This window comes from Medicago truncatula, chromosome 4 (assembly GCF_003473485.1).
Source record: "Medicago truncatula cultivar Jemalong A17 chromosome 4, MtrunA17r5.0-ANR, whole genome shotgun sequence".
NCBI lineage: Eukaryota > Viridiplantae > Streptophyta > Magnoliopsida > Fabales > Fabaceae > Medicago > Medicago truncatula.
The window spans coordinates 40,595,098-40,607,757 of record NC_053045.1 but is presented as its reverse complement, the minus strand read 5'-3'; the positions used below and the strand labels follow the sequence as shown (position 1 = coordinate 40,607,757).

At 30.8% G+C, this 12,660-nt stretch overlaps 1 protein-coding gene across 1 annotated transcript; it reads right to left on the bottom strand.

Annotated features, from left to right (window-relative positions):
- Positions 1 to 7,584: 7,584 nt before the first annotated feature.
- Positions 7,585 to 8,650, bottom strand: LOC11445078 (uncharacterized). Its single transcript, XM_003607817.3, has one exon. It carries the CDS (start codon positions 8,556 to 8,558, stop codon positions 7,665 to 7,667), a length of 894 nt encoding a protein of 297 aa, XP_003607865.2. The 5' UTR covers positions 8,559 to 8,650; the 3' UTR covers positions 7,585 to 7,664.
- Between the last annotated feature and the right edge of the window lie 4,010 nt (positions 8,651 to 12,660).

Below are 12,660 nucleotides of genomic sequence, written 5' to 3'. Positions count from 1 at the left end.
GAAATGTTGTCTTAAGAAAGTTACATGTACGTATATATATATATAATGCCAACCAGAATACGTGTGTGATCGATTGTTGCACATAAGGAAAAATTTATCTGAAATGGAATAATTGAGTGTAGCTCTCGAATTTATCATGAATGATAAATAAATTGTATTATTTTGTCTTCCTTTAACTCTTTTATTGCACATCTATATTGAGTAACTATTTAGGCTTTCTTTGGGAGTTTGGAGGGGAGGGTTTTGGAAAAAAAGAAGGAGTAAGTGGAAGAATTAGAAGACGTTGGGAGGAGAGGGCTTTGGAGGTTAATCTTTTACTCATGATAAAAAATTCCACTCATCTAATCTAATCTAACTTATTCCTAATCCTAGTTAACACTCCAATTATCACTTAAAACCCTAATTCTAAGATTTTTAGGCGCCAAACAATCATGACCATTAGATCTCTATCATTAGGCGCAATTATCATATCAGTCATTGATCACATCTTAATGATGGCTTGCACACATCACAACCATCAATTCAAATTTGAATTTTTCCCATTGGAACTCTAATTGTTCACCGAACCGCTAAAAATCAGTGTGATATTTTTGCTTCCCGTTTTCTAGGCTTCCTTTTCTCAACAAAAGTTTACTCTCTTCTTTGTGTCCCAACCTTCTCTCTTTCTTACGATCTTCTCCCATCTATTACTGCCATTCATTCTTCTCCAATTTCTATCACCTTCTTCCACTTTGATTTCCTCTCCACAACTCCAACCCCATATCCACACAATTGAAGAAGGAGACAGAAGATATTTACAGTGGTTAGCTTTTTTTAATCAACTCTTTATTTCTCAAACCAAAAATCTTTCATTCGTTCATCTCTCTCCACCGCTCTCATCTGCTTCTTCGATCGATCTCAGCATCTCAATTCGTTTACTCTTTCCTTTCATTTATTTTCATTATGGCCGTGATGAATGGATCAGAATTGTTCTGATATTTACACAAATATAAACAAACCCCTCATGAAATGATTTCAGTTAATCATTATGATTGTTCACGTTCTGGTACTTTTTCCTTTGGATTCCACCTCTCTCTAATATTAATTTTCATGTGGTCCAATTTTGTTTTGGGTTTCATTGCTACGTCATGCACTTGAAAATTGTTGTAACTATCTGGAAAAGTGTAGATAGAGATTGAATATAAAGTTTTTATGGGCTCAACTTATTTCAGCTAAAAAAAATCTATTCAATTGCACATGTGCCCCCATTTCATGCTTTTGTTGATTATATCTAGGATTTAAAATGTAAGTGGATTACATGGCAACTTTACATTTCATATCATTTATTTTGAACTGTGATATTTCATAGCCAGTTCATAAAAAATTCATAACCATTCTAACTACATAACAGAGTAAATTGTCTGCAACTCATAAGACAACCTTAAAAAAAGGTCATATATGCAGTTCAACACATAGAAATGCAAAATATATGACAAAAACACACTCCCCATTAACTTTAAAGTAATAGCAGGTTCCAAATGAAATAGGGACGATCTACATGTTCCAAATTGCAGTCTATATGGATAGAAGCTTTCAAAAGCTTACATGTTATTTTCCTGCATTTTGGTTTTGTGCGATTGATGTACTCCATTTCATAATTTTACCATTCAATTTTTCATATTCATAATATTTTTTAATTGCAATGTATCCGATTAGAAGCGATGGAAAACTTACAAGTTATTTTCCTGGATAATTTTGCAGGTTGCTCTTTAAAGGGATAGTTGTATTAGTAGATATGGATGTTATTTTATCGTTGGTTGTTGGACCAGTTTGACTATATGGAAAGGAGATGAGTTTAGTTTTGAGGAATTTCGAGCGGCGACTTTGTATTTGTTTTTGAGTGTTGATGCATTTAGCGCTTTTCCGTTTCAGTTGTACGTATATGGTTGGAATGGAAGAGAGTTAATTAATATAGGCAAATGTGGGAAAAATTTGAGGAATGAAAACTAATAGATTATAGAATGAAAATTATGTTCCCTGTTTGATTGACATTCAGTTCATTCTTTTGTCAAGTAGTTTTCTTTTATATTCTGAGAACAATTTCATTATTTTATATGTTTTTCTTTGCTTTTATTTATCATTAACAATTCTCTAGCATTTTGTCATGCATAAAATGTCTCAACTCTACTTAAAATGGCAGGAGATGAAGCAATAAAGAACAAGGAGTAGAACTTTCTACTATAACTAATTAGTTTGATAGCCTGCCAATTGTTATCCTTATGCAATTCCTGATGGTTAATATCTATGTATGCAGGCCATTCCGATTATAAAGTTGAGGATGCATGTTGTTCATGGTGGTTAAATTTAATGTGTTATGTTCGGTTGTATGAAGGCTGCATGAAAAATCAGTATATCTAATGACTAAGTATACTGTCACATAAGTTTAGTGACACAACAAAACACACAACGCTACATTCGTATATCACGAGACCACACATAAGTTTGTAACAACAGACATATTCTCTGCGTTTGTAACAACAGACATATTTTCTGCGAAAAGTTCATTCATACTACAATATATTTCAAGTAATGTCTTAAACCGCACGGGTGGACGATCTATTTTGGGGGAATTCAAAAATTGTATTGGGGGAGGGTTTTGGGGGGTTATGGAAGGTTTATATGAATTTTTCAAATTTAATCTATGTTGTTATAATATTCTTAAAATTAAAAATATATTAATCATAAGTATTAGTTTATCATTCTCTAAAAAACTGCTCTTTCAAAAAATGTGAATTTTTTGTCCATTTTTCTATATATTTCCAACCCCCCAAAACCCTCCCCTCCCTTCCCCTCCAAACCCCCAAACAAAGCCTTAGGGATCGGAGTTTGTTTTAGCTTTGTCACAATTTTTGAAATGATTTTTATTAAAAAAAAATTATATTTGGTATGTATATGATCTTTTTCTAAATGCATTATTAGCTTGAAACCGTTTAAAATAGTTGCAATCAAGGCATCTCTTCAAAGAAATACTCACTCATAAGGAAATAAGTTAATCATGTATTTATTTATGTATTCAATCATGGATCTTAGAAGAGGGACACTTCCAAAAACATAAAATCAACTATTTTGTTTCTTTTATTGAATTTCATCACTCATAACTTCACCACAAAAACATCATTAAGAAAGTTGAACATTTAAATTGGTCTAATGTGTTACTTGGTTAATATATATATTTGGTTAATATATATATATAGTGAGAATGGGTATTTTATGTGAGAATAATAGGAATGAATAGGAGCCATCAGATTAAAAATAGATGGAAGAGATTAAAAGACTCGTATTAAATAACAATGTGCCCACACCCACTATATCCATCAGTTTTGTCAGCCACGTTTCATCTTCTCTGCGTTTCACACCCAAATTTCATCTTATATCATAATTTTCTCAAATCTATGGTACACTTTCAAATTAAAAAGATATGCCTTTAATTTGTTCCTTTTGAACCTGTAAAATACAATTTCAGTTTTAATTTTAATTTTAACTCCACCACCATTGGAGCAGTACCTAATAAGATCGGAACGTGATGAAAGGAGGTTTAATTAACATGGAATTGAAGTCTGCATATTATTCAGATCTGTAACACATTATCAAATTAAACAAAAAAAATCAATCCTCAATCAACGACACAGTGGTACGCTGACAAGGAGGACGTGTGCTCACGTCGGTGACCCTTTTGTCATGACGAGAGAGATGTAGAGGGAGCCGCTGTGATCCGGTAGTGGAAGGTTAGGAGTGTCGATGTGACTTTGTATTCTATGTGCCGCCAGAATTGGTGGTGGAAGGGTTAACAGGAGAAGAATAACGTGGAAGGAGAAATGAAGAAGAATGGTTCACGTGAGAAGAAGAAAGATGAAGGTGTATGTTATAATCGCATTGGTCTCTTTTAATCTGATGGCTCCTATTCATTCCTATCATTCTCACATAAAATACCTATTCGCACTTGATATGCTCCCTATATATATATATACTATATATATATATATATATATATATATATATATACTTACACGCACAGATATATGTGTGTATGTGTCTTCTCCACTTGCCATAAAGATGATGGAAGCCTTAAACGAGGTTTGTTGTATTCAAAACTATAAAATATACATTTCAAACTGGAGTTGCGACTTTGACACCGTCTTCTCTCTTTAGAGCCTCCAACCTCTACATTTTCTCTAGCTATTCGCAAACCGCCTTACCCTTTCCTTCCTTACCGAGCGAAAATCCTTGCTTGCCGATGTAGAATCTTCGTGTGGTGGTGCAACGAGTGACCTTTATCCTCTACACCGTTGTTTGTCCCTCCTTTCTAGTGGTCGTTCTTTGAAGAGCGGTTACAGTGAGCTTCACACACACACACACACACACACACTCTTGAATTGGTTCTTTCCAGCATCATTACACCGTGTGAAAAGCTTTATTCACTCCTTCTTTCACTGTCGCACTGGTCACTGGTGTTTTGTGGGTCTCTTGGTTGTTGTTGTTTTCTTTGGTTCCAGATCTTTGGGTTGGTGGGTCGTCTGGGTTCCTCGCATGGGTCAAGGATTCAAAGCTTGTCTCCACCACATCAGAAGGGTTGGGTTTGTGTTTTAGGATCATCAGATTTTTTTTGTTGGTGTAACCCCCAATAGTTTTAATTAAATTTGGTACTTATATCAAATATTTATTTATTAATACATTAAGGCATTTCTTTATTATATTTTTGTGTTAAAATAATAAATTCCCTAAAATAGTTAGTTCATTTAGATGGAATTTTAAGTATGAATTAATTACGAGACATTAGTGTGAAGATGGATAACATTAAAGAATGAAGACTATTATGTGGATATGTTGATGATCACATCTCACGGATCATTGATAAAGGAATATCGAGTCTTCACATAGATATAAATATTAGGAATAATATTTACATTGGATTGACCTACCATAAGAATGCTACATAAAAGGTTATGTATAAGTCACATGACATTCCCGTAGTGATAAGTGGTGTATTTTACCCTTCGACCTGAAACAACTCTGTATCCTGGATGTATGAGTCGGGTACTTTGTTGTCGTACAAACGTCATCCATAACAGGATGATTATGAAGTCGGTTGATGGGTACCGGATGAATCATGTTAAGGGACACAGGTGATAGATGAAATTTCCCCCTCTTACATAACGAGAGAAATGTTATTGTTTTTATCCATTGTGTATGCTCTTTTATTATACGGATTCCATTCAACGGGTTGTTTGTTTCAATGGGTCTCTGATTGTTTGGTATTGTGTTTTTGTTTTTGTGTTTATGTTATTGATAAGAGATTGAGCGGTATCTTTTACATGGCTTATTTTGTTGTGGTCGGTTTCCTAAACCCGGAATGGTCTGGTTTCTCTTAACCTAAAATGGTATGGTTGGTTACTAATGTATTGAACACATCCCTCAATCTAAGTTCTTATGTGTCTGATTAAAACTAGTTGTTTTTAGTTGCATGTACCCTTCGATACTTTGATACTCTGGTGCTGTTAAGATCAATAGGTCTCAAGGCATTAGGTATGCCTCAACTTTGGTAGTAGCTTTTATATGTTTCAGCCTCCGCGATTGTTCTTAGACTATTATGCTCGTATGCTCGAAAGACCTTTTATGCTTGTTGCTTTGCGCATGGAGTTTTTAGTATGTGGATCTTGATTTTATGTTAGTGATTGATCCATTTGCCAGTTTTATAACCTGGTTTTACGCTGGTTTGCTGTTTTACACTTGTGATAAATGATTATTTGTTATGAGAGTTTAGGGCTAGTCGACTAGGTTTTATTTTATTTTTCACTTTGTATTCTTGTTTTGGTTGTACCTAAGTCAGGTCTAATTCCCCCAACCTTTGTATCTCTTTGTTTTTATTTAATATAACTTTACTTTTGTCTTATGTGTGTGTACACGCATATTTCAAATTGTAAAAGAGATTTTGTGTGCCTATATTATATTACAAAACCTTGTACTTGTTAAACAAGTTTTTAATAGTAAATGCGTACACCTTCTAGTCATTATTATAAGCAAAAAATAATGTTTTAGATTCATTGAATAATTGATGTATTTGGTCAATATAATAGACTAAATACATCAGTTATTCAATGAACTTGAAATAATTGATGTCTTAGGTACAATACAACAAAAGCTCTCTTCATAAAACGATTTCACCTTTTGGATTCTCAATTTTTGGTGAAATAAACACACCATCAATCAATAAAGTATTATGATTCTTTCAACAAAAAAATTCAATAAAGTATTATGACATTGTTTTAGCATAATGATGTCTTCAAATATCAAGAATTATAAATTTTTATATTTATATTTATATTTCTTACATCCTACTCATAACGCTAGTAAAACATGTAGTTTATCATATACCAGATTTGGGTGGAAGGAGTTAAATTAGCTTTTGTTGTTGGTTTTCTTAACCTTTATTATGTGAAACAGTTAAGCCCAAAAAATGTCTTAAGGAGCTATACAATTTTATTTTTTCTAAGAAAACAAAGTTTTTATTTTTTTATAATAATTTTTTCTTCAATTAGTGATATTTGAAGGAAATAAAAATATTCTCAATTTTTTTCAATATGCAAGATTGTACACAAATCATTGAGTCTCATTCAAGCTTTACTTGCACATAGTTCCATGTGTAACTCGAGGATCATAATCATAAGATACTAAGTTGACAATGATAAAAAAGAGTACAACACCAAAACATTAGTCTGACACAAATATTTCCTCTAAGAAAGAAAGGCAAAGCTATTATATTGACAGTTATAATTATAATTTTATAGATCCTTGCATTTATAGCTAATTTATTTGGCTTAATTTTAATGAAAATTAAGCAATTCAGACACGAGGCTCATACTTGCGAGCCCATATGTACTTTTTGTTGATCTGAAGCTTGGCAACACGTTTACCATTTAAAATTCGATCCACAATTTCCACCATTTTCAAAATCATACAGTTTTATTTTTTTTTCTCTAAGAAAACAAAGTTTTTATTTTTTTATAATAATTTTTTCTTCAATTAGTGATATTTGAAGACAATAAAAATATTCTCAATTTTTTTTCAATATGCAAGATTGTACACAAATTATTCAGTTTCATTCAAGGTTTACTTGCACATAGTTCCATGTGTAACTCGAGGATCATAATCATGGCTCATACTTGCGAGCCCATATGTGCTTTTTGTTGATCTGAAGCTTGGCAACACGTTTACCATTTAAAATTCGATCCACAATTTCCACCATTTTCAAAATCATACAGTTTTATTTTTTTTCTTCTAAGAAAACAAAGTTTTTATTTTTTTATAATAATTTTTTCTTCAATTAGTGATATTTGAAGACAATAAAAATATTCTCAATTTTTTTTCAATATGCAAGATTGTACACAAATTATTCAGTTTCATTCAAGGTTTACTCGCACATAGTTTCATGTGTAACTCGAGGATCATAATCATAAGATACTGAGTTGACAATGACACAAAAGAGTACAACACCAAAACATTAATCTGACACAAATGTTTTCTCTAAGAAAGAAAGACAAAACTAGTGGCAGTGATAATTATAATTTTATAAGTCCTAAAATTTATAGCTAATTTGTTTGGCTTAATTTTAATGAAAATTAAAAAATTCAGACACGAGGCTCATACTTGCGAGCCCATATGTGCTTTCCGTTTATTTGAAGCTTGGCAACACGTTTACCATTTAAAATTTGATCCACAATTTCCACCATTTTCAAAATCATAATTGCAAATAATGGTTGATCACCTTGGACAACATTTCGTCCCATGGTTAAACTTTGCACACAATCTCCATAATTAGTCGTGAACAAGTACATTACCTCCACCTCTGACACATGAAAGCCCCTAGAGAACGTGAGAAACACCGATCTATCATCATCTGTAGCATCATCATAAAGTATATTTTGAACCCATATCTTTTCATTAGACAAACTGATGTTCTCAATCCTTGGTAATAAATCAAAGGTGCCAAATAAAGGGTGAGGGAAACCGGGAAGAACCAAAGGCATATTGAGTGTGTGAATTCGTGATGTGGTACCTCGTGTTGCAATCATAATTTTGCTTTTCAAAACTATCTGCAAAACATCATTAAAAATTCGAGTGCATGTGTTATTTAGAACATTTTTTATGCCGGTTATTGCCGTGTGCCTTTTCAAGATGAACATCTGAAGAGAGATGTCCTTTTTCACGAGCCTTGTGGTCAAGGGCAATCCACCCCCAATTGGGATGGCAGGTTCATCCTTTCCCAAAATTTGCAAGCAAGTTACAGCTTCATTCACAAGAGCATTGATAACAGTGCCTTGTAGAAGTGTTACTTTTGAGACAAGGTTATGGTACCCAACTTTTTCAAGCCAAAGCCAGAGAGCCATGACTAGAAGAGATTGAGTCACCTCGTGGTGAAGTTTGAAGATCAAAAAACAAAATAGCTCACGATCAATTTGGTAAAAAAGGTTAAGCTCATCAGTGGTGATAGGAGTCTGTGTGACAAACAAAGGCTTATCCATGATGATGACAGGTTAAAGGGACGTTAGAAGAAAGTGAGATGTGGCGAGTTATGGTTTTATATTAGTAAAATACCATATTTATATATACAACGCTCTCTGATGCAATGTATTTATGCTTGGGAGGTATACATGAACCACTATATAAAACTACCATATGATATAAAGTATGATGATGATTTTAGTTTTTTGAACAAAAAATTACCCAATAAGAGAGGAAAAAAACAGGAGTTATTGTAAAGGTGTAGAACTTCAATTCAAGGCTCTTTTCCAATGCTCAATACCAAAAAAATAAAACTGTAGGAGTTACTTTAAATTACTTCAATGGTTAATATATTTGAATTTTAAATTCCTCAACCAAAGACTAATTTTGATCGGTAATTAATGAGTTTTGAAATTAAAAGTTAATAAGAAAAGGAAAAAAATTAAATCATAAATTTTCTAGAAATAATTTATGTTCTTTTTTAATTGAATAAGAGTATTTTATTTAAGAATTTGACTCGTATATAATGAGAGATTAAAATAGTGATATGTGATGGGCTTTTGCCCTCTTTTGTACCAAAAATAAAAATATTGATATGTGATAATGTTTAACAAAAAAACGAGAAACAACGATGTATTGCGTGCGTGTATTAAATTCTTTTAATTATTATAATTAAAAAAAACCAACTCATGTGTGCTTAAATTTATAATAGATTTTATATTTGCTTTCGTTTAAAAGTGAGTTTTCTACTGGGATGGGTTGAAATCTTCAATTTAGAAAAAATAAATAAAGGATTAGATGATGCAATAGATACTGTTCAGTGTATTATTCAAAAATATTTATTGACCCATTTTTGAAAAAGTTCTTGGAAAATGGATAAATGACATCACAAATACTAGTATTACTAGTATTTTGTCTCAAACCAAACTATAAATAAAAGTTGTAATAAGGACAACTTATTCAAAAAACAAAAATGTTCATCTTTATTGTTTAATAATAAATATAATATATTTTATTTTCATTTGAGATTCGTTAATATAGACTTCATCAAAAGAGATAGAAAATAGCACTCAAAATATATTGACGATTGATTGTAATTACAATCTTAAATCAAATTGAGAAGTTTTAGATTAGGGTATGGATTCATGCACCATGAAAGGTTAGAAATAGCCGTAATTTTTACCAAGAATATACCATAAAATTTATACAAAGTATGTTAATGGTGGAACTTTGAAAGTATCAACTTTATTATATAATTTTCTAACCACTCTCTATTGAGACTTAATATTTTCTTTGCACGTGGCATCACTCAATTGGAAGACAAAGGCAAATCCCTTAAGGTAAACACTCATTTAAAAATTTGATATTTCATGCTCTTATGCCCTTTTAATAAGCTAAAACCACATTTAAAAAAAGGATAATTACACTCACCTCCCCCGAAGTCTATGTAAATGACACTAACCCCCTTTAATTTTAAAACTTATATTAACCTCCCTTAAATTCTCATAAAATAGACTAACACACCCCTTTCTATTTAACGGTGTTAATTTTCATTAATTTGTTTTTTTCCTTTCACCCTCAGTTTCATGGACCCATCGTCAAACTGAAAACATAAAGGGATCATTTGTGTAGAAAGTTTAGGTGCAGTTTTAAGGACGTTGAAATCGGGATCATTGTTTTTAGGGGTTGGTTCTTGAATTGATCCTTCTGAGCACCACTCTCTAGTTTGGCATGAGCATCAATATTGCCTTGTTACTCCACTTCAAGCCTCTCGTTTGTCTTATAGAAGTCATTTTAGGAGACATGTCCAAAATAAAGATTGAATCAGTATATACATGTCCATAATCATATCTCAATTCATTTAATATATATTTCTACATATATTTTAGAAAATAATATTTTGTAAATGAAAAAAAAAATGTTAATTGTTATGCTTTGTTAGTATATGAAATTGGGATCATTGTTCTTTGGGAGGTACTACTACTCCAAGTTTTGAGAGAAAGGTACAACTCCAATTTCAGCGTCCTTAAAACTGCACTCAAGCTTTCTACAAATAATCAATTATGTTTTAAGTTTGACGATGGGTCCATGAAACTGAGGGTGAAAGGGAAAAAAACAAATTAAAGGAAAATTAACACCGTTAAATAGAAAGGGATGTATTCGCCTATTTTATGAGAACTTAAGGGATGTTAGTGTAATTTTTAAAATTAGAGGAGGTGTCAGTGTCATTTACATAGACTTCAGGAGAGGTGGGTGTAATTATCCCTTAAAAAAACAAAAGGGAACGAAGATATGGGAAAAATAAGTTGATTTGAGAAGGAAAAAAAAAAGCAAAAACTACATTAAATATATGACGAGTCGTGAAACAAATACTGTAAACAATTTTGCGTTGAAGTTTTTAAATTTTTTATTTTGGACTTTGAAATAAATTAAAATTAGTGAATATATGCTATTAGAACCCATTTATTACGGATTAAAGAATAAATTTTGACATTTAATAATTTAGAGATTTTATAAAAATAAAAATAAAAAACTACAATCTATTTTGTGTTTGTTTATCAATATAAAATCACTTTTTTTAAAATAAAAAAAAAAAGTTGTTTGTTTGGATTTTTATCGTTGAATTTAGTTTGTTTGGATACAAATATATAAAATAATTTTTTTATTACAAAATTACCTTCATCTTTTAACACTTATTTTCTCCGTCCTCTAAAAATATTTATTTTTTTGAGAAGCCAATCTTAAGATCTTATACTTTGAAGCATTTTGAAAAAAAAAACGTAACAAACCGATATAATACGTTTAAAAGTGATTATTTTGTTAAAAGTAGTTTTTTTCCGAAGAAAAAAAAAACTGTAACAAACAACCTCTTGTATACACACTAATTATGAATTAAATCACCTACCACTTAATTAAATAAATAGGTTTTCTACCATATGTGTCACATGTTATTGGTCTTTAAGGCTTAATTTTGAATTCAAAAGGAGCAATTTTATCACTTTTATAAAATGCATCTTGAATAGACTAGAAGTGATGGCTCAATTAAAATTTGAAAATTATTTTAAATTTCATTAATAAATTTAATTTTCTTTGAAGGATAATTATGTTCGCTTATGTATATTATATTCACTTTTTATTTAACCTACTCAACGTCTATAATATATTTCTATAGTATATATAAAAAAAATACATGAGTTTTAGCTGCCTTTTTCCCGTTTCAATTTTACTCTTTATCTAAAGTATTTTATTTACTACTCTATACTTTTTATAATAATATTTAAACTATTAATTGTAAAAATAGATAGATCTCATTACAATACTCAGTAGGAACATTTGTCAACAAAAAAAAAAAATACTCCAGTGGGAACAATATTATCTTAAAAATATATAAAGGAGATAAGAGATTTCAGGTTGAATTTTTCATTATTCAAATTACATCTTTAAATAAATTTTTCTATAATAATGTTATATTGTTGATTTCATTGAAAAGGATACAAGTTTATATTATATTTGCAATGTTGTTGTGTGACTGAAAAATATAAGCATGATTTGTTACAACAAGTCACAATCATATATAAATATAATTTTAATCAAAATCTAAATTTCATAAAAAAATATTTAAAATTTACACACGTTAGCATAATAAAAATAGCAGGTAGACGAACACTAAGCTCATGTCAACCGCTTGTATATAATAGAATTGCTTAAACTTGTCACTTAACTACCAACATAATTCAGCAATTATAATTGAATGACAAAATGTCTTGAATAAAAGGTAATTTCGCACATTAATCATCTTGGTAATTTTAATTGAAGACACCTAATATAATATTCACATGCCGATAAAATGTGTGATGTAAATAGTTATACTTTAATAACTTTAACCTCAAAATTTATTAATAATTATCATCATCCAAATGATGATTTAACACACTTATAAAATTGGACATTATAACAATCAATCAATGTAACGTCTATATCAATGAACAACTGATAATATAATCACATTTATAAAACTTGGATATATACATCATCGGCCAACGTTGACATAATATATCATAACATGGGAGCAACAAGTATATTTGGCATTAGCCATCAAGATTCCTTAAGTTAGCTCACTTC

Bases quoted from the DNA above. Each gene is read 5' to 3' on its own strand.
- LOC11445078 (XM_003607817.3), bottom strand. From the start codon at position 8,558: ATGGATAAGCCTTTGTTTGTCACACAGACTCCTATCACCACTGATGAG.